The sequence below is a fragment of the Mus caroli genome, chromosome 19 (genome assembly GCF_900094665.2).
Source record: "Mus caroli chromosome 19, CAROLI_EIJ_v1.1, whole genome shotgun sequence".
In the NCBI taxonomy this organism is placed as follows: domain Eukaryota; kingdom Metazoa; phylum Chordata; class Mammalia; order Rodentia; family Muridae; genus Mus; species Mus caroli.
The window spans coordinates 40,122,109-40,144,475 of record NC_034588.1 but is presented as its reverse complement, the minus strand read 5'-3'; the positions used below and the strand labels follow the sequence as shown (position 1 = coordinate 40,144,475).

At 46.3% G+C, this 22,367-nt stretch overlaps 1 protein-coding gene across 4 annotated transcripts in view; it reads right to left on the bottom strand.

The window, feature by feature from the left end:
• Positions 1–22,367, bottom strand: part of Cnnm1 (cyclin and CBS domain divalent metal cation transport mediator 1) — a 57,667-nt gene that overhangs the window by 8,423 nt on the left and 26,877 nt on the right. For 2 of the 4 annotated variants that reach the window (XM_029472841.1, XM_021151433.2), the window contains exons 3-8: positions 21,122–21,262; positions 19,706–19,875; positions 17,550–17,649; positions 17,060–17,107; positions 13,252–13,314; positions 3,924–4,087 (exon numbers count right to left, since the gene is read on the bottom strand). In XM_029472841.1, coding sequence (XP_029328701.1) covers positions 3,924–4,087; positions 13,252–13,314; positions 17,060–17,107; positions 17,550–17,649; positions 19,706–19,875; positions 21,122–21,262 — 686 coding nt within the window. The remainder of the gene's footprint in view (positions 1–3,923; positions 4,088–13,251; positions 13,315–17,059; positions 17,108–17,549; positions 17,650–19,705; positions 19,876–21,121; positions 21,263–22,367) is intronic. The other 2 variants (XM_021151434.1, XM_029472842.1) reach the window with 1 other exon arrangement.

The window sequence follows — 22,367 nt, the reverse complement described above, 5'->3', positions numbered from 1 at the left end:
TCACCATAAAATATGCACATAATGTGAAGATATAAAATGAGGTAAACCTACAAAAAGCTAAAAAAGCTAAGCTGTGGAGAGAAACTCTGATCTGAAAAGTGGTCTTAGGCCTAGGTCCGTTCTTGTCTCTTCTCTCCCACTGGGCAAGATTTGGTGTTGGTGCTGGGGAGTAAATCCAGGGCTGGCACACACCAGACAGAGGGGATTCGGCTCAGTTACACTCCTGGCCCTGACAGTGGTTCAACTTAGCACGTGACTGATACATAGAAATACTGTCTAGTAGTTAAAGAAAATAAAAACAGGCCAACCAGAGCTATATTATGACACCCTGTGTCCACAAATAACACACAAAAGAAGAGAAGCAGGTGAAATAATGTCCTCAGCATAGCTTTGATGGTTAACAGTTTTCCCAGCCACTAACCCAGAACTAGGGCAGCCAGAATCTTTTCAAGGTCCTTTCCATACTGCTTGTGGGAGCGGCCCCACACGACACTGCCTTAATCCCCCTCTGGTTCCTTCCCAAAATTTAAAGGTCCAGATAGTAACCAGATAATATAGTGTTTTTAAAATGTCACATAATTTAGTGGCCTGAAAAAAAATGCCACATAGTTTAGTGGCCTGAACTGATCATTGTATCATTGTCATTTAACTTGTTTTCTCCTCTTAACAACTTGCAAGGCAGTTTTGTATAAAACATTTACATATTTATATCTGGAAATTTTGTTCTAGTCTAAAATTTTTTATTTAATTATATCTTGAGTGTTTGGCCTGCATGTGTGTTTGTGCAGCACATGTATGCCACGTGCCTGTGGAGGCCAGAAGAGGGTGTCAGATCCCCTTGAACTGGAGTCACAGATGGTTGTGAGCTATCATGTGGGTGCTGGGAATCAAAACCAGGTCATCTGGAAGAGTAGCCAGGGCTCTTAACCACTGAGCCATCTCTCCAGGCTCCATATTTGTATCTTATATCCAAATATATTTAACGTACTACACGGTGTCCAAACATTGTCAATACTCAGGTAATATGCATCGATTGGCTGATGAAGCTAAGCATGTTCAAAAGACAACATTTTTTCTTTTTTCTTTTCGTTCATTTCTGCTGCTATGAAATATGATTTAGCAATAGTTTGAGTTTAGATTGTCCTCCACACTTTGACCAGTTAATAATGTAAGCATTTCCTAAATTATTATTGTGAGACTAGCAAAAGATAATATTTCCATTTCAGGCATGTTGACTTAGCACCCAGAACTTAACCTTTAGGCTAGTGGATGCCTCTTGCCATTTTATGAACTTGTGACTTGGAGATAGCTTACGAGCCTTCAAAACAGGACCCTGCAATTTAGGAATTCCACCACTAGATGGTGACGGGAATCAGGTCAAAGTTACATAACAAACACCATAGGGGTAGTTGCCAAATGTTCTTAACAATGATGCCTACATGACAGACACTAGATAAAAAATAAATAAATAAATTCACAAGCATTCTTTGGGGGCTTCATAATGTATAAACGTTGACGAATCATGGCTTTGTTTAAAACCTTACCCAGAAAACCATAAGATGCGCCTTTCTAGCTTTACTGTAAACTTGTTTTGAAATCATATGACTTCTGAACATAATAATTTGGGAACTTTAGGTTTTTGGACAAGGAAGGTCACTCAGGACCTTTTCTACAGCCAGGAGTTTGGGCCTGGGAAAGAAGTTTTGCACAGTCTTCACTTTATGTCCTCAGGGACTGTAAGGTAGAGTACTTGCCTGGGGTGTCTGAGGCCCCAGATTCAATCCTTAGCACTACAGAGAAGCAGGGAGGGAGGGAAGAAGGAAGGGAGGGAGGGAGGGAGGGAGGGAGGAAGGGAAGGAGGACGAAGAGGAAGAGGAAGAGAGAGCGAGCGAGCAAGCACATGCACTGGGAGAGGAATGGGGGAAGTTGCCTCAGCAAGGGCCCCAAGCATCTCCTGAATTGCGAGGAGGTGATTTTCAGCTTATGGTTTAAGAAAAATCATACATTACAGGGCAAAGGAGGAAACCAAACCCTAACACATTTGTCTTGAATTTGAAAAGTGCCCCTCAGTAGGACTAATAGTTTCCTGAAGCCACGGGTTTAAAGAGAGTTTGACTAATGCTTTAATTAGCCATCCTTCTCAATTTAAAAATGTTTAGGTTAAAAAAAAAAGACTCTGTTTGGTTTTCCCAGCAGCTTGGACCAGAACATGATCCTCCAGTGTGACAAACAGAACTTGTGCTTCTCAGTACCCCCGAGGTTTGTCTTTGGTTTCAGGTTCCAACTACCACTGTCTCAGGATGGGAAAGAGGTTTTTTTCCTTGTCATTTGTGGAAAGTCACCTCCAGGACTCCAGGGTACAGGGACTTAGGGGAATGTTACAAATGTCCTCTCTCAGAGGCTCTCATCTCAGTCCCCTGAGGAGCTGCCAAATCCAGGTCTGATAGTCCTATCCAGTCTATTCAAGACAAGGGACACTCCTCTTAGCCCTCAGCCTCACAGCTAAAGTTGAAAGCCCGATGGTTAAAGAGTCATGTTTATTTTCCATCCCACTGTACCAAGCCAAATGGATACTGATTTTTGTTGTTGTTGTTGTTGAACTTCAGCCATAAATGGTGCCATGTGAGCCCCCAAATCTACACACTACATTGTGCCACCCTATCCTGGAGGAGAGGCATCAGGACGCTGGGGCTTCAGAAGGGGATCAGGATGCTATGACTTCTCTTCTACGGGCGCTTGCTCTCTTTCTCTGCTCTCTAAGGTCTGAGGCCCTAAGATCCATGAGGAAGTGGGCCCTCAACACACACTGCATCTACTGGCCCCAGTGACCCTTCCTAGGTTATAGCTGTTTAAACTGTACATTCTATGATAATTTGTGACAACGGCCTGAGTTGACTTAGGTCAACAGGAAGACCCAAGGAAAAAAAAAACACAAAAAGGGAACCCTCCTTTTCCCCCATCTAAACCTTTTAAAGTTGAGGTGGGTGGCTAATTAACACATTAGTCAAACTCTTTTTAAAACTTTTAGTCCTACTTAACGGGTCTTCCCCCTCCCCCGGCCCCCCCATTGCTGGGGAAATGAACTAAAAATGAATCCAAATTCCATAGGCTGCCTGGAGGGTGCAAGAGCTGTTTCTGATGCCCCATTCCCATCACACCAGCATCTGCCTGTGCTGGTCACAGGCCAGGGCTCATCGCTCCCTCCTCTCTACCAAGTCAGTTCAAGTATCCTTTCTTCAGCCTGCTCTGATGGCCACTTCAAAGGCCGCCAAGTCTCCTCCACCCAATCTATTTATGCTGTGGCTCAGTATGAACAATTGAGCTTTACCTGGGTTACTGTGCGCTTCCCCGTCTCCCTCACCCCCGATATTGCCATGCCATCTCTAGAGAAGCAGCTGCCACAGTGTCTTGTCAATACCAAGCACAACGCAGACATCGATGAGACTGCTCAATCTGTGACCTGAATTTATGAGCCCAGTACTACCAACCAGCAGACTTTAGTATTATGGTTTAGAAATTCCATCATATAAGTCAAGACTCTGCCGTAGAAGATCATCATGGCTTTCTATATGTTTGGTTTATTTATCCCTGGCCAACTGACCTTAGAAGAAATGAATAACATCAATCTAGTGGCAATGCCAGGGGTTCAGAAGAGACAGTTCTGTTAGAAACACTTCTCAGACAAGCTCCTCTCCCTTTAACGTGTGCCTTAGCGTCTCCATAGGAAATAAAGGAACCCCGACCGGGACAAATGCTTAACAACAACCATGACACATGGCAACAATGAAGCTTACTAAAAGCAGGGCTTTGTACAGCCAGGGAAGAACGGTCGCCCAGCACACCATGGGGCAGGGAAATGGTGTGTGTATTATGCTTAGGTCTGTCCCACTGCCCCCAGCCTGCTGCCCTCCTGGAGGAGTTACCTTCACGAACTGCACATCACTGAGAATGTGCACCGAGTAGTCGGGTGTGTAGAGGTTGTTGCTGCTGCTGTACAGCTGCGTGTTGCTTCCGCCGAAGTCACTGCGCTCTCGGTTTGGAGACTCCGAGCGATTCAACCCGCTGCAGCGAGAAGGGGACCGGTTTACTGCAGATGGTGAGGAAGAGGGAGGGGAAACGAGAGAGGAGACAAGGAATGGCGGGTGGGAAAAAGAGAGGAAGGACGAGAGGAAGGAGGAAGAGAGAGAAAGGCGCTGTTTACCGAGGTCCCATGGCATTACCAGGCTATGGCACTGTAAGGACAGGGGCCCACACCCCACTAGAGCCCAAGAAGGGGGTAGCTTGTCCATGTTGTCTCCCGTGATGCCCGACTTGGCCTGGGGAGGAAGCCAGAGTGCTCTGTTTCCCTAGATGGGGGTGGGGACAGAAGTAGGAGGCTGTCTTGGCTCTTGTCTTTAAGTTAGGTGTAGGAGGAGCCCCAACTACACAAGGATAGTGCTGTGTTTATGGTACTTCTCTGCTGGGACAAGGTGCTGTATACAGTGTTATGACAGAAAGACCAAGGCCTTAGGCTTATCTTCAGGATCACCTGTCATTTCACCATAGCCGTATTTTATGGGGGCTAACTTGGCCTGCCTGAGCAGTGGCAGGCGGTGGGTGGGTCCACGAGCCATAAGGGTAAATAGTTACAAGTTGTATAGCATGTTAACATGCAGTTAAAAATATTTTAGCCTTTCCTTTTACGCCCGTTCATACCAACCTGTAAAGCAAGGCTCCACTCCATGAGTTTTATGGCAGTAACAGGGTTGCGTGGAGTGAGCCAGGCTCTGGTCTTAGGGCTCCTGGACTCTGTATCTTTCAGGGATATTTGGTTGTGGAACTATAGAATTCTGCATGTCTGAGATATGTAGCAGGAAGAACATGGGCTCAGGCTGGGCACAGCCCCTTGCCTATTATGAATGTCTTGTATTATCCAGGACAGTAGTCCTTAGAAATATGGGTCACAGAGAAGCTCATTCTAGCATAAATAGAACCTGGAATGATTCACAGACTTTCAGCCAAAGACTTAAACGTCTCCATAGTTTCTTTAAACTCAGTAAAGACTGTGCCATTTGAATTTAAAATGGACAGTGATCTGCCTTCCCTCGGACCAATAGTGGGGAGGAAAGCCGAAGGTGATCTTAAGCACTGTCTCAACACTGGGACCAGTCCAACTAGAGAAGGCAAAGCCCTTCTCATCCCGTTTCCCAACTGATGCCGTCTGCATGTCTTCCCAAGACACTAAGGAGGCTGCTGGCTTCTCAGAACTCAGATCCACCTCAGCTCGAGTGAAGACTCAAAGTCTTCAAAGTCCACTCAGGGTAGACACTTAGGGGTTTGATTCTGCCCCGTGAGATGATGCTCATGTCAATCAAGACGGCTGGTCGGCTGGGGCTGGTGAGATGGCTCAGTGGGTAAGAGCACCTGACTGCTCTTCCAAAGGTCCAGAGTTCAAATCCCAGCAACCACATGGTGGCTCACAACCATCTGTAATGAGATCTGGCGCCCTCTTCTGGAGTGTCNCAACCACATGGTGGCTCACAACCATCTGTAATGAGATCTGGCGCCCTCTTCTGGAGTGTCTGAAGACAGCTACAGTGTACTTACATATAATAAAATCTTAAAAAAAAAAAAAAAAAAAGACGGCTGGTCGGCACCTGCTGGAGTGAGTCATAGAGTCTGATGACGTGTCTATTTGCCAAGCCATGACAGCTTGGCAACCCACACAGCAGAAATACTAAACAGAGGCTGAATCACATTCTCTCTAGAACCACAGGGTCAACACCGCTCTCATAGGATCATAGGGCAGAGGAACCCACTTTTACCTTAGTCATCTCTGAAAGGCCATTTACTTGCTTGAAGCTATTTGCCTCCAGGAACCAGGGATCAGCCCTGACTTCCCCACTCCCTTAGGACCACACCAACACCTGCCATTGGCTTCTAACCCAAAGGGCTCTCTCTGTTTTCTCCTCTTCCTACTCAAGGTCAGTGACCATTGGTTTTGTCTGGGTCCCAATCTGTTCTCCTTATTAATCTCAAACAGCAGTTTCCTCTCTCTCTCTCTCTCTCTCTCTCTCTCTCTCTCTCTCTCTCTCTCTGTGTGTGTGTGTGTGTGTGTGTGCCTGCGTGCGTGCGCAGGGGGAGATCCCATGACTCCAAGTCAATGCCATACACTCCAATAGTAGAAACCCAATTTATACACTGGGTTTCCCCTTTCTCACATACACATGATAAAACTGACAACATAGATACAGTAAGAGACCATTTACCACTAAGTTTTAACGAATGAAGTAGAATTATAATATACACAACGATAAAAGTTGTTTATACATTGTGACTTCCCTGTTTCCTAAATTTTCATCTTAATATTTATGGATCTTGATTATCATGGGCCATAGAAATCACAAAACGTGGAAGTGTGGGGAGAAGGAGACCACTGAGAGCTGTTTCCACAAATTCATTTCTGATTCCACCTGAGTAAACCCAGGCTCCTTGCTGACCCCCACTCTCCTGACTGATTTAGTCTTGGGCCTCCCTCTTTGCTCTTGGCCTCTGGCTTCCTTGGGCACCCTCAGTGACGGAAGTGCCTCTTTCTGAGAAGATGCCAGTCTCTTGGTTCCCAGGCCTGCCTGCCAAGGTGGCTTCCTTCTTAATCCCTAGCTGTCTCTGAGGATGCTTACTTCTCTGAAGACCTCATCTGGGTACCCTGGAAGCTCTCTGTTACTGCCTCTTTCCAGTCCTTCCAAAAGCACTTTTTACAAAGATTGATTACATATTTATCAGCTCTGTTAACCCTGAATCCAGCGAAGGTACAGCCCTCGCCTTTCCTGATTCCCGCCTTTCCTAATCGTCATCAGCATACACCCTCAGAGCCTGACCTGGGGCAGGTACTCAGTACAAACGCAGAGTGGACAGATCGGTACCTATCACCAGCCCTCGGAGGGATTTTAATTTAGAATCTAAATCCTGTTAAAGGGAGGTATTTAGGGCTCTCTTTCCTCTGCGAACTATAGTCACCTGGGGAAGCCATTTCTCCAAGAAGCTAGGGCTGATAGCAGGATGCCAGAAGTATTGCTGTATAGAGTTAAATCCAAGACGCCTCAGGCCTTGGCCTAGCAGCTTAGGGGACAGGCCAGGGAGCACCAAGACTCTGCCTTCTCTTTAACAACAGTGTGTGAGACAAGAGGTCCTGGAGTCAGGCCTGTGGAAGTGCCTCATTCACAGGTGTTGGAGGACCAGACCATCCAGAGTGATTGAGGATTGACACGGCAGTGACCGAGAACACAGGGACACATGCACCAGTGGCTGTGAGCCATAAGACTGTGGTCTTGGTCCCTTGAGAACAAACTGACGGGTTCTGGCTTGGCCAAATCTACTTGTAGCTCTTTGGGGTAGCAACTGGCTAAGAAAGCCAGAGCTCCGTCCTCTGGGGTAGCTGTGCTAGTAGCAGGTAGTTTGGCATGCGATCAGGGTCTGCAAAACTGACTCGGCGTCCACTGAGTCAGGCGTAGCTCAGGGGAGAAGGCTTGAGTTCTGCCTGCAACTTCATGGGTGCATCTTCCACTTTTCCTGACCAAGCGGGGGCTTTGCAGCCCACAGCCTCTGCTCTACATCCTGATCTTGGGTCACATTTCCAGACACTATTTGGGAAGGATGACAGGGAAAGGAACCTCTCTTACCTACTGAGCTTTCCCCATCTGCAGACTCATCTGCCTGAATCATTTCCATTCCTTACAACAGGGAATGGAGGTAACAATAGAGGCAAGTACATTCTAGTTCTCTGCTAAGCTCTCATCGTGAGCACCTAGGACAAGGAGATCACCCTGTTTTTATTCAGGGACTCACATGTTAAACACTGTGTATGTGTATATGATATACATACATATGTATGTGTATATGTATATATATCATATATATATACACACACACACATATACATACACATATGTGTGTATGTGTGTGTATATAATATATATTACACACACACACACACACACGGTATAAGACCAAAAGCAGGCCAGAGGCATGTTGGCCACTTGGCCCAGATTCTATTAATGTCTCTGTGGTCAGTACTGATGTGTTCTGTTGTCTGATCTGATGTATTCAAACCCCCCTTGCACCACACTTAGGGTTTTCCACTTTGTCTCACACACTGTTGTTAAAGAGAAGGCAGAGTCTTGAGCTCCCTGGGTGTTCCCTGGCCTGTCCCCTAAGCTGCTAGACCAAGGCCTGAGGCGTCTTGGATTTAACTCTATACAGCAATACTTCTGGCATCCTGCTATCAGCCCTAGCTTCTTGGAGAAATGGGCTTCCCCAGGTGACTATAGTTCATAGAGGAAAGAGAGCTCAAAATAGCTCTCTTTAAATAGGATGTGTGTGTGTTTGTGTGTGTGTGTGTCACTGTTGTGTTGTAAGGAGAAACATGTTTTAATATTTTTTAAAAGTAAATACACCACTGGATGTTTATTTATAAAACCCCAAAGATTCTCAACACCAAAAGATACAACTGTCTTGTAAAAGAAATTAAGAGAGAGAGAGAAAAAAAGAAAGAACCCTCATTCGTGACAAAGAAACTCCCAGCTCATCTGAGTGTTGTGCAAGACACTGTTTCAGCGTCCCAGGGCCTGACATTCCTCAATAGGTAGGACACTGATGACTCGGCACTTTGGTAATTGTGCACATACTGGGAGGCTTCGGAGCGGGGGAGATGGAAAGGGAAATGCTTTTAATAAAAAAGAGAAGAAATCAGTAACAGACGAGTGCCCCAGCAGCATGGCAAACTCGTTCAAGTTGTCTTAATTCCCCTTGACATTTCCTAAGAGCACAGAGGCACAGCTTGGGGGACGAAGCAAAGTGGAAAACCCTAAGTGTGACGCGAGGGGGGTTTGAATGCATCAGATCGGACAACAGAACACATCGCTGCTGACCACAGGGACACCAACAGGAGCTGGGCCAAGTGGCTAACATGCCTCTGGCCTGCCTTTGGTCTTAGACCATGTAGCTGGCTCCAGGGTGACTAGGTAGAAGGGAACACTGCTTCCTACTTAGCATCACCAACTCTCTGGAGGACTGTGGTAGACCTCCATCCACTCCACTGCTGCCATGTGTGGTCATCCTGAAGAGTTGTCTGGTCTGGCTAGCAGCTTAGAGTGACCGAGGTTGGGTGGAGAATATATTGCAGTAAAATTTGGGGAGGTAGAAGAAGACATGGAGGAATATTTCATATAGTGAACGATGCTGGGTAGAATCTCTTTAATCTCAACTAATATACAGGCCACCTTGAAGACTGTCACATAGTTCCAGGACTCTTGTCTTTCTTGTGCCTACCTTTATCTAGTGTACCCTCAACAGGGAACAAAACTCAAAATCCACAGGCATAATGCTCGCCTCCCCTTTGGAGCATAAAGATTTGGGGGCTCTGTGCCCGCCTGTCTACATCTTTTGGATCATGACAGAGGGATGGGGGGAACGGCTTTCCTTTGGTCAGGGTTACTACCACAGGTCATCTGTGTTCCCCAAATTAGATAGGGATGGGCTTTAATTACACAGGCTTATAAGAGTACAAACTAAGATTATTAAAATTCATCATTCTTGGTAGTTTGTTTTTTCTTTAACATCAGACAACCAAATGCCAAGAGCCAGCCCTCCATCAAGCCCCACGTGAACCCTGCAAGCCAGCCCCAGTTACGATCCCAGATGAACTTGCTCACGTTTCAAGGAGTGTGTTAATGGTTCCCAAATGTTTACTGCACAAGAGCCAACCCCAAGGAATATTTCCACTTGCCACATTGTACAAAGCTGGAAGATTATTTTTAGGGACTCCTTGTATACTCCGGCAGAAGACGACATCATCTTTGATCTCAAAGCACATTACGGATAGACAATAGCCTTGGTTGTGATGTCTCTGTCTCTGTAGTTTTGTGGATTTAGGAGGATTGCCATGGGAAAGTTGATATTGTCTCCATCAGGAGAAGAACGAGGGGATGAATTTGGTGAGAGGGAGAGATAACTGCAGTGGGGCCAAGGAGAAGTTTCGTTTTTAAACAAAAGCACCTGCAGTTAGCTAATTGCACTGTTCTCTGGAGGTGATCCATGGACCACTAAGCTCTCCTTACTTCAGACTCAAAGAAATGCCTCATGGATAATGATTTGCAGTCACATGCTCAGTATTTTTGAAATATTTGGTACAAGGACTCTTGGACTCCATCCAATGTGAGTGCCAGTCATTAGCATGACTAATGCAGACGTTGTCCTCTAGGGGGCGCAAAATGCCTACGTGTAGAGATGCAGTAACTTTCCCAGGCAAGAGAAAGCAGCATCGAGGGACCTGGATTTCTCATGTCTCTACCTACTTATGATAAATACAGGACTGACCAGACAGCTTATGTCTGTGAGTCTGTCTCCCTGTAATAATCCCCGCCCCTCTCTCAGAACAGCTGAGAAACTAGGATAAAATGATTTCTTTTATAAAATTTCTTCTTCTTAACTTTCAGAATTTATTTTATTTATACAAGTGTTTTGTCTGCAAGTATATATGTATACCGTGTAGAATGCCTAGATTTCGCTGAGGCCAGAAGAGGGCACTGGATCCCCAGTATCTGGAGTTACAGAGGGTTCTGAGCTGCCATGTGGGTACTGGGAACTCAACCTGGGTCCACTGCAAGAGCAGCCAGTACTCTGAAGTTTTGACCTCTCTTTCTGGAACTCGGATTTGTTTTTAAAACTTTTTCATTTCTAGGGGTTATCCNCCCCCCCCCCCCGTGCAAGACAAGTTAAGGCTTAATATGTATATAAGCTTATATTTCTGGAACAGGAATAAAAACTGAGACCAGAAGGAACCCATGATTCCTTGCCACAAACCTCCCAGGCATCTTTGCTAACATAGGACAGAAACAAGAGTCAGTGTGAGAGGCAATGCTGTAGTGTAGGGTCCTGAGAATGTCAGCCAGCTATCATGGAGGCTAGCGGTTGTCCAAAGACAGAGCCCATCAGCAAGAATGGTAGAAAGAGCAGAAAGAGAAGGTACCTGCTCCTTGTAGCTTTCTCGTGCTGCACCTATGACTGGTTCACTCGGCAGAGCTGAATCAAGACTGGGAAAAGGATGGGCTTGTTCTCAGCTTGTTTTTTTTTTTTTTTTTTTGCAGTTTCATGTTGGATTAAACATCCACAGTCATGGAAAATGGGGAGAAGAACTCCCTGGGGTGCATGTCAGCCAGAGTGGGAGGAAGTCTCTGTCGCTGGTGGGAGAAAGGCTACACAGCAAGCCTGTTTATTCTCTGGCATTGGGTTACAGACGTTTTTTCATAATAAATATTGTGAACCACCACTATCCTTTACACTGAGAAATTATAACTGGGATGTCTGGATAGTTAAGGGTTAATTAAAAAGAAAAATATATGCCTGCTTTGATTCTTCTGGTTTAAAATCCTGTAAAAATACGAACCCCCCCCCACCCCTTCTGCAGCTCATTTGCAGTACAGCTTGGCATTTGCCTAGACTTGAAGGTCCATGATGTGGTTGCCTCTAATTCTGCTGGCATGCGGGGGTGAGACCGCTTAGCTGGTGTGGATACCAGATTGGCCTCTCGCATCGACTATTCTAGCCTGTAGCCATTGGGAAGGCATGAATGCTCACAAAGCAAGAAGAGCTTTATTCCTTAGTGGAAAATTACCATCCACAGAGACAGAAAACTTTGGTGAAATTTGAGAAGGTGGTTAAGTTGTCTTGAACAGATAAACATGGGAGCCAGATGGTTTTTGATGGGAAAATGTGATTTGGGAGACAAGTTAAAATATCTGTGTTTGAGGTTATAAATATGAGGTTTGAGGTCTTAGGACACGGCCTTTCCAATGTAGAAGGTCAACTGACCAGATGTAACAGGGTTTTGGGTCACTGAGGATACAGAGGGTTTGGGGAGGGAAACATAGGTGGGGTAACCACAGGGAATGATGGACTTCATTCTTTCTAGTACAGAAGGAATCTGGGGTCTGGGCAAGGGAGTAGAGGCAGAGAGAGAAAGGGGGCAGAGTAGGCCAGGATGTGAGAGGAGAAAGAAGGGAAGAGAAGGAACACTTGGGGAGCGAGGAAGAAGGTGGAGGGAGGGAGAGAGGGAAAGAAGGAGAGGGGAGAGGGAAGGAAGAGAGAGACAGAGAGACAGAGACAGAGACAGAGACAGAGGGAGGGAAAGAGAGGGGGAAAGGGATGGAGACAGGGAGGGAGAGGGAGAGATGGAGGGAGAGGGCTAGAGGGAGGGAGGGAGAGGGAGGGAATGGGCTTGTTAACTTCAGGAAAATTTATCTAATACATTCCTGCTTTGGTCTGCACTCCATGGTACTAAGAGATAAACTTCTAAAGATAGAAACAACATAAACAGCCATTTAATTATTCAACTTTGCCGTACCCAATGCAGTCATTGAGTTACTGAGTACTCTAAGAGGTTTCACTAGATTTAACAAGAAAACCGTCAAGTTTTATATCATTAACATGAGGTGCTACACCAAATGGAAAGGTATTTGGGCACTTTTACATACAGTAGTAACCTCTGTAGGTGCAGAAATGAGCATACTATCACACAGTGGAGTACTAAGAAGAGGGGGATGGGTTAGCAGCTAACTACAGGGAAGCAAAGGTTGAAGCAAAAGGGATGCTAGGCAGGTAGGACAGTGTTCCATCATTTCCTCTGTCTCTTCTGCACTTTTTATCCCCCCACTCGGCAAGAGTCAAATTATGTGGGAGAATGTACATTACTTCTGACCTCAAACACACACACACACACACACACATGCACACGCACTCACACAGGCACATGCACTCACACACATACACACACACAATACACACACACACACATACACACACGCGTGTGCACACACACACGCACGCACATGCACTCACACACACACATACACACACATTCACACATTCACACACACACACATACACACATACACACACGTGCGCGCGCACACGCACTTGCACGCACTCACACACACAGATACACACACAGATACACACACACACACGCACACACATGCACACACACACACATACACACACACATACACACACACACACACACCCACACACACACCCTGGCAGGAAAATTCCTGACACTATGCAAATCAGTTATTATTTGTGTGATGCTTTATGTCTTAGTCATCCAGGAGCCTGCGGGTAGAGGCCAGTTCTCATGCAGGACAGTGAAAGGAGACCAAATGCCTCCTGCTAACCCGACTGGATCTACAGAGACCAAAGATACTCATGCATGTTTACCTGGGGAGCCTGCCAGAGAGTCCCCTCTGCTGAAGGCGAAGGTACGAGACACAGAGACGGGCACTAAGGAGTAGGGGTCAAGGGCATGTGAGTGGCAAAAAAGGAGATAAACACAAAAGAAGAGAGACAAAGCAAAGAGGGTGAGACCGTCTGTTCCCGGTTCTTCACAATAGCACATTTCTTGGCAAAAATAAACCTTGCTTTGGAAAGCACAGGAGTTCTATGTTTATGGAGTCACTCTCCAGAGAGACAAAATAAAATGAACTCCACTGAAGGTCTCCTGAGAGGATATGTAATCACCTCAGCGGGACTCACAGATGCCAGGGACTAACACAGCCAGTGCCCTTGGGGAGAGCTCATGAGCAGCCATTTCTGAGGGGCCCACCTTAAGCTGGCAAGTCTGCTAGAGGCCAGCACTGTGCCCTGCCCTCTGCTCTCCCAGTGGCCACACGTAGCCTGTTCAACTGCAGGAGAGCACTCGGTTAGACATTCAGAGGCCAGGATGCTCCTATGAGGACATCTGCTAGGAGGCTGGATTCTGCCAGGGCTCCCAGGTGCTGCTCTTTGCCCAGAGACCTTAGGCAAAGGCAGGGCAGGATTCTAGTGGCACAACTGTGATTCAACGTTATGAATCAAATCAGGTGGTTTCCAAAGCACCTCTTTCTTTTCTTCTCTTTTCTCTCCCCCTTTCTCTGTTCCCAGAGACAGAAATGGCCCTGGCCATCACTCATGGCTTCGGTCCTCTCCTCATGTTAATCCTGATGTTAACCTACACAGGACTCTGTCTTATCTGATCATTCTCACAATCCCTTCCCAGGACCCAAAGGAAACCGACCTACAGCATGAAGGCACATGAAATAGGAGGCTTCTGGGTCCTTATCTCCTACAGCACGGATTTGATCTCAAATTATTTATCCAAGCGGGGGAAGAGGAGGAGGTTTTAGACCTACCTGGGGACCATTCTGCCATAGGATGTTAATGAGTGTCTGAACTGGCCTCTGTTTGGAGACGCACTGGAGCAATAAACCCCAGTCTCCAGGAGAATCGGTTCTTCCTAAATTAAATGTCTACTCTGCTAAGCAAATGGAAGGCTCCTTCTCCCCGGCCCCTGCATAGGTCTGTGTGCTTCTGTGATACCTGGGCTCATGTGAGGTTTCTCTAGAAAGCCAGGCTCCCTCATCATGGGCTCTAGGATTTCTTGGCAATCAAAGTCAAGATAAAGAATAGAGTGCTAGCTGGGCACCATGGCACGCAGATGGAGGCAGGCAGCTCTTTGTGAGTTCTGGTCTGCATAGCAAGTTCTAGGCTAGTGAGACCCTGCCTCAAAGAGGGACAGAGAGCAGAGTATGGACTGTGTTTCCTGAGGCACCCTCAGGAACACCTGGGAGAATCTCTGTAATGTCAGGTTCAACACTGAGACACAAATCACAGGAGTTGAACTAGGTCAAGACCCTGCAAGAGTTGACTGTCCTGTGGTGTGGCTTAGGCTCAAGCTCCACCTCCCAACTACATGCTGATGTTCCTGGCTGGTAAAATGTGGAGCTGGGGGGCTGGCGAGATGGCTCAGCAGGTAAGAGCACTGACTGCTCTTCAGAAGTTCCTGAGTTCAAATCCCAGCAACCATATGGTGGCTCACAACCACCAGTAATGAGCTCTGACAGCCTCTTCTGGTGCATTTGAAGTCAGCTACAGTGTACTTATGTATAATAATAAATAAATTTTAAAAAATGTGGAGCTGGGGGCTCTTGGACCTTGACATCAGCACCAGCTCAGAGAACAACATTGGGGTGGGGGTGGACTTTGCATTTAGCTCACACTTCACTTGGGGTGGGGGGAGGATTCGATGGAGGACAGACAACCTCTTTTCCCCTACTGGGCAATGTTCTTTGTCTTTCCTGAGAATGTATGTGCAAAGGCTCAGAAGCATGGGAAAGAAAAGAGAATGGAACGCTTCCCTTTAGTTAGTTAAATACAAAGTATAATGACTCACGTGTATGAAGATGCCGTGGTAAAACCCATCGCTTTGTATGCTATCTTAAAAACTTTAATAAAATAGGGGGGAAAAAGACTATGGTTGCAAGTTTACTCTTCTCACTGATGAAACTGAGGGATTTTTTTTTAGAGAACGAGGATCCGCGGAAGCCAGGTAATATCTACTCACTTGACGTTGTTTTTAGTTTACTTATTCGTGTGTCTGTGGGTAGGTGTGGCATAGCATGTGGGTGAAGGTCAGTTATCTTTTTTTCCAGTGTGGGCTCCATGGTAACAAACTCAGTCTCATCTGACTCAGCAGCAAGGGTCCGTTCCTGACGGACCCTCTTGTTGGACCTTTTTAAAGAACGTCATATGAACTGGAGAGGGAAGGAGGTGGCGAGATCTATGACACTCTTTGTTTTCTGCTTTTCTTTTTTCACGGCTCTTTTTGAAGAGCCAGAGCAGAGCCAGAATTTCTAGGTAGCATTTTTTCCCCCCCGAGACAGGGTTTCTCTGTATAGTCCTGGCTGTCCTGGAACTCACTTTGTAGACCAGGTTGGCCTCGAATTTAGTAATCCGCCTGCCTCTGCCTCCCTAGTGCTGGGATTAAAGGCGTGCGCCACCATGCCCAGCCTCTTGGTAGCATCTTAACAGCCCTATCATATCTATACAGCGACTGAATTCTGGACCACAATGATCTAAAATCTGTATCCATTGTGCTGCGTGAACTAGTCATGAAACATGAGAGGTCCCATCCAGGCTAAGTCATCAATTGCCTAGGTGATTTGGGACAAATCATTTCTTCACCTTTTCTTATTAGAATTTTAATTAATAAATTTATTTATTATCTATTTTTTTGTGGGGTTGGGATTTGAACTCAGGGCCTTGACCTTGCCAGACAACTACTTGGCCACTGCTCTATACACTCTGCCCCTTTTTTCTCATTCTGAAGTGACATTTAACTTGCTGTTCTTGGCCTATGATGCTTCAAAGCCTTTAGATAAATCCAAATATAAAACACTATGTAAAATCTCTTTTATGATGAAAGGAAATACCCCACTTGACATTTAAGTGGCCACTGCAAAATTTAAGCCAATGAATCTAAAGGAATTCTAGAGAAAATTCTTTCTAGATTACATTCGGATCACAATTGAAGCCATGCTTTCTACACACAAACACACTGATTCTGCACAGAAACTAGCAAGGTAGAGCACAGAAGGGCAGATCAAGCCAGCCACCAGCCCTGTGCCAGTTCGCACACACCCCCAAGCTGCATGCATGGCCAGCTGGCAGCCACCTTGTTGCCGACAGAAAAGCTGTAGGCAAGGAAAGAGCAATGGCTAAGCAACAGATTCCACCAGCCTTGAGCCACAACACCAAACGCCACAGTTACCTTTTCCTGAGGACAAACATCATAGACCAAAACCAAACCAAACCAAAATATTATAGCACTTCAGATAAAGGCCAAGGGTGAATTACCATTGCACAGAAGGCAAAACTGGACGGCCACCAGAGCATACAGATCAACTTCCTGCATTCCCCGACAAGTTGCAACTCATGGACCCTCCCCCCTCCCCCGCAAGCCACACTTCTGTTCATCCCTTGTGCATGAACAGAGAAGCCAAGGCACACATTCCAGACACACAAAAGCTAAGCCTCCGTGCTCTGTGGGTACCTGGTGGGAGGCAGTGTTCCCGGCAGAGCATTACAATGAAGCTGCCGGCATTCACGTTAACCCAGCCCATGTTCAAATAGCCTGGTTCAGGTTCCCAGAGTGGGCTGAGGCAGGACCATGGCAGGGAAGACATGAGGAAGGGGTTTGAGAGATACATACGGAAGACAGAGGATCCAGCCAGACTTCCAACCTTCCGCACGTCATTATCTAAGGACAGAAGGGTGCAGTGGGTTTCAGAAGTAATTCAGAAAACAGAATGTCTCATGGAAATCTCCACTTCTACTCCACCCCAGCACCAATTAGCCCTGCAGGAATCAGGCAATCAAACAGGAAGGAGGGTAGTAGGGAAGACAGGTAGCGTGAAACAATGTGTCCTTTCTTACAGAAAAGCCCGGTCTCCACCCCAGCACTTGCTACAAGATTACCTTTTCCACCCCCACCTCAATTTTCTTCCTCTTAAAGCCAAACAAAATCTGAAGTTATTTTTATGCCCTCTTTGCACAGAAGGAAACCCGAGCCAAGGAAGCGAAACAGCTTATTTTGAAGGTGTTTAACAGGAGTCAACACAAAAGTCGTGACTTGCGCCTAGATCTTTCTTGGTGGGCCCCACTGCTTCCCTGATAAACTCCCGGCTTGAGAACTGGAATACCTGAGCAAGCGCTGGTCATGATGGCTGGAACACCATAGTAGGTAAAGGCTCCGTTCTCAAAGCGAAGGCCTTCCTTACCAACCTCCACCTCCACTTTGCCCTGGAGACAGAAGGAGGGTAAGGAGCTTACTGAGGCTGGGATGGGCACTTCCAGGTCTTGCGTTCGCTCAGACCCTAAGGACTTTTGTGGGCAAGGACAAATGGACTCACATGATCACAGGGCAGTGTTAATTCTGCCTAGATTTCCTTTACAGAAACACAAGCTCCGACTTCAGAAGCCCCTTGCAGTGAATTCACAGCTTTATCAGTCCTAAAGCAGCACGTGGTCCTGAATAACGAAGCTCTCCTGCTACATTGTAGCTGCCTTTCGAGGACACAGGCCTAAAGCACCAGTAAGCCAGAGCATAGTAAACAGCTTTACTGACTCAGTGTCCCAGATGAGACCATTTCTGGGTCTGGCTGAGCTAGAACCTGCTCTTGTTGAATTCACCACTGGTGACAGCGATAACTAACATCCATTGTCAATGACAGGAATAACTACCATGAGTGTAGAGCTGCATTTATGCAGCTGGTACTGTTATGTGCACCTGTGGATTCTCATAGTCAGCCCTGCAGGGTTTCTCTGTGTAGTCCTGTCTGTAGACCAGGCTGGCCTTGAACTCAGAGATCTGCCTGTCTTTGCCTCCCAAGTGCTGGGATTAAAGGTGTGCACCACCATGCCTGGCACTTTTGCATTTTTCAAAATAAATATTTGCAAATGGGGGGATTAGGAATTTTTGACAAAATGTCAACAGTTGTTGAAGCTAGGTAATAGTTACGTTTTTTTTTTCTTCTTTCTACTTTTTGACTAGTTTTCCATAATAAAATGTTTAAAATGAACATTGCCACCTGGCATATGTAACATTTTTGTGTCCAGTTGACAGATGAATTGATTCAGGCTCAGAGAGGTTCACTGGATTAGCTAAGGTTTGCTAGCAAATAGAAACAATGGCATTTTGAAGGCAAATCTTTCCAACTCCTGAGACTACTACCTTTTTTCTACTTTATCCCCTTCAGCTTTTTATTTGAAAACTTTTCCTTACGAAGGACTGCATGTGTCCTTGCATTATATACACAATGTAACACGATTCATTTCTAAGGTGAAGAAAAGGACCCCATTTATGGGGGTAGAATCATCATTTTACTGAGGTTGCTTGGAATGATATATATGAGACAAATCATGGCATAAAAGGGATAGGCTGAGGTGGACTGTAATGGCCAGCAGCCAGTTCTAACTCAATGTGATCTTGACTCAGATCTTAAGCCATCACTGTTTCTAGGGCCTATAAAACTCTGCTGGGAAGAGACATGGAGCCAGTGACGGAGCTCACGGTGGGGCCAGGACAGGATAAGCTGTGCTCCAGTGGAACTGTGCCTGACACTTTTAATTAAGTAATTAATTTTATTTTAGACAGAGTCTTGCCACGGAGCTCGGCTTGCCCGCAACCCAGTATGTAGATCAGACTATTCTAAAACTCACAGGTATCCTCCTGCCTTTGCTTCTTGAGTGCTGGGATAACAGGCATGTGCCATCATACCCAGCTGTGATAGATACTTAAGGCAGGCCTGTCCAGGTACCCAGGGTAGGCAACTGATAGCCTTTTTCATTCAGTCATTGCCTTCCTTCTTGGCCCTTACAGAGAGAGATGTTTCAGGGAACCACTGAGAATAAATGTAGCCCACATGGTCCAGGAGGCAGAGCAAGGGCCAGTGTGGAAGTCAGAGGTGCTGAGAGTCAGATCAACAGAAGAGAGGGTTTAAGAAGAGTCATGTACATATCAGGAGGCAGTGGGACACTCAAGCAGACACCCCGAGATATCAGGATTCCACAGGCTCTTTCAGTTCAGAAGGAGAATGCCTTTACTGAACATGCAGGCTTCTTATTGTCCCCCAAACATGCTCGAGTGCTAAGGTGAACGCCCATGGGAGAAGCTACAGCTCCCGGGATACAATTCTTATATGCCTGTGGCTTTCCTGTGGGTAATGCAAGGACGCCCAACCCATTGACCTTGTTCTCCAGGCACTGTGCAATGAGGGAAGCAGAGCCCGAGGAATTCCCCTTTGCCCTGCAGGTGCCCTCCTCTTGCTCTCAGAAGTCCCCTGACCTTGACACCCACCTGTAAGAGCAGCACAAAATAGTCCGCCGGGCGGCTGCGCTGGTAGAGGTAGTGTTCGGGGGCTTTTTTGTTCCTCTCATCAAACTTAAGCTCCTGGATCACGTTGGGATGTTTCAGAAGCCGGAGCAGGATCTTCTCCGAAAGGTACAGGGACTTAAAGGGCTCCACTTCTGGAAGGCAGCAGGGGGTGGTGGTGGACATCTGCACTGCTGCCCCACCCCATTCCAACTGCAAAAGCTGGCAGGAGGCGAGTGCAGCATCTGGGGTTTCATCTAGAACAAGACCCTTAAGTAGGCCGTGTGTGTGTGTGTGTGTGTGTGTGTGTGTGTGTGTGTGTGTGTCTGCAAATCAATCCCTCAGATGAGGAATGTTAATCCCCAGTGTGCATCCAGGGGCCTTCTCTATGCCTTCTGGGGTTGACTATTGCTTCATTGATATCTCAGGAGAAACAGGTCAGCGTTTGGGGAAGGTCAGTTTTGTTATGACTTTTGTCCCTGATTTTATTTAGAGTTGGACCCTGGACAACTCTAGACACAAAGAATTGAGTCTGGCTTATCTGGATAACATTCACCTGCTGGCTGAAATGGAATCCCAAGTTAACAGAAAGGTAATGACTCAAATGATAAGTTGTCAACAATGTAAAATATCATTTATCATACTCAACTATTAATAGGCATTATATATTGATACTTGCAGAATTATACTAAGCAGATGAAGCTGTTTTGCTCTGGGCAATTGATCCATGATTAAAAAAAATTACATTCAGACAAGATTACATGTTGAAAATTCTACTGTAAGGAGGCTCCACTTTATTGTTACCCATCTTTTAGTACCTGGCCAGCTCTGGCTAGCACTCTACTATATCCTCAAAGAGTACGTATTGTATTAGCTAAAAATGGAACTTAGTCATGGACTAACCATTCTAGGTGAGCATGTTAATTAGGGCTGAGTGATGTCAGAGAGCTCAAAGGCAAATCCTAGCCTCTTCATACAAAGGAGTTCCTATGCCTGTATTTCTTTCTAAGGGCACCAGGATTCCCACTCCAGACTCCTAGTGAGGAGCAGAACACATGGGCTTGTTGCTTGGTAGGATAATGCTTTTCCCTCTGGGACAAAGGTCTGGGGCACCCCAATCCGAGTAGGATGGAGGAGGTTGGCTTTAGGCTAGGAAGTGAGCAGAGGAAATGGAAGTTATGCATTTTCTGGTAAAGACTACTCACTTCCTCTCCATCAACACAGCAGGGAGCCTGAAGCTACCTCGACCCCACAGGAGGCAGCCTTCTTCCTCAAACCCTGGCTCTCAGTGGCAGTGGAACACCAGATGGGGATGGAGAAAAGTTAAGAGATGTGGTGCCTGGTGCCATGCTAGATTCTACTAGAAGTGTTGAGGCAGGGCGTGGGCAGGGCAGGTCCTACCTGTGGCCATGAAGCGGTGTGTGGCAAGCAGCAGCTGTGGCGAGATCTTGACTCTGATCTCGGAGTCTGAAAGCTTGAACAGAGAGAAATCATGCCGCCTTCTCTCCCGGTGTGGGACCCTCTGCTTTTTCCGATTGTCAGCTATAGGACCACAGGGGAAATACGACAGTCAGAATCATTGTTGGTCTTTGGATGCTTACCCAGATTCTTTGGGACCACACACTTCTGCCTTGCCAACTGTAGGAGGCTAGGCCAACTCCCTCCCAGTAGGAGCCAGCAGGCAGCAGATGGTTCAGTGTTGTTTGAGCTTAGGTGGTAGATGAAGGGGTGGGGAAAGATGGCAGGGGGTGGAGGGTGGAGGGTGGGAGAGGGAGGGAGGTTCCCATGCCCAGAGTTCTAAGGCTGGTTCTCTTAACCGAGAGCTGTGCAAACTCTCCATGCATCAGAGTTTTTGATTGCTTTAATCCATACAAGACATTTAATAACTTCTCTATCTGTGCAGTTATTGCAAGGCTCTAATGGACTTGGCAGTGTTTATACAATGTCATATAGACATAAGCTGCTGGTATTCTTGGCATGAAAGGGGTTGGGGTTTCTCCCTCTGTCCTCTTCCATTCCCTAGAGCAGGGCTCACCTAGTCTCTTTCCTGTGGGTTTAAGCCACACTAGGTGTGGTAGCTAAGCCATGTCACTCTCTTCCCACTCACATTTCTCCTGCTTCCCTCGGGACCCTCTGGAGAGAGGATCATGGGAAATACAAGGAAACCAAAAGGAGAAGGAGTCAGCGTGCATATAGAATTTTTCCAAAAGCGGATTCTTCAGATGAGGACTAAGCCGAGCCTGGAACTTCAGAGCCTGTACACTGGGCATGAGTCTACGCACTGAGAGACGTACTTTTTCCTAATTAGTTTTTTTTAACTTGCTTTTTTAAAAGGAAAAGTCTTTTTTTTTTTTTTTTTTTTTTTGGTTTTTTGAGACAGGGTTTCTCTTAAAAGGAAAAGTCTAGGGGGCTGGAGAGATGGCTCAGCAGTTAAAAGCACTGACTGTTCTTCCAGAGGTCCTGAGTTCAAATCCCAGCAGCCACATGGAGGCTCACAACCACCTCCCTATAATTAGCATCCGATGCTGTCTTCTGGTGTGGCTAAAGACAGTGACAGTGTACTCACATGTATAAAATAAATCTTAAAAAAAAGGGAAAAGTCTACATGTGTATACGCATGTGTAGTTCACATTTATGTATATTATGT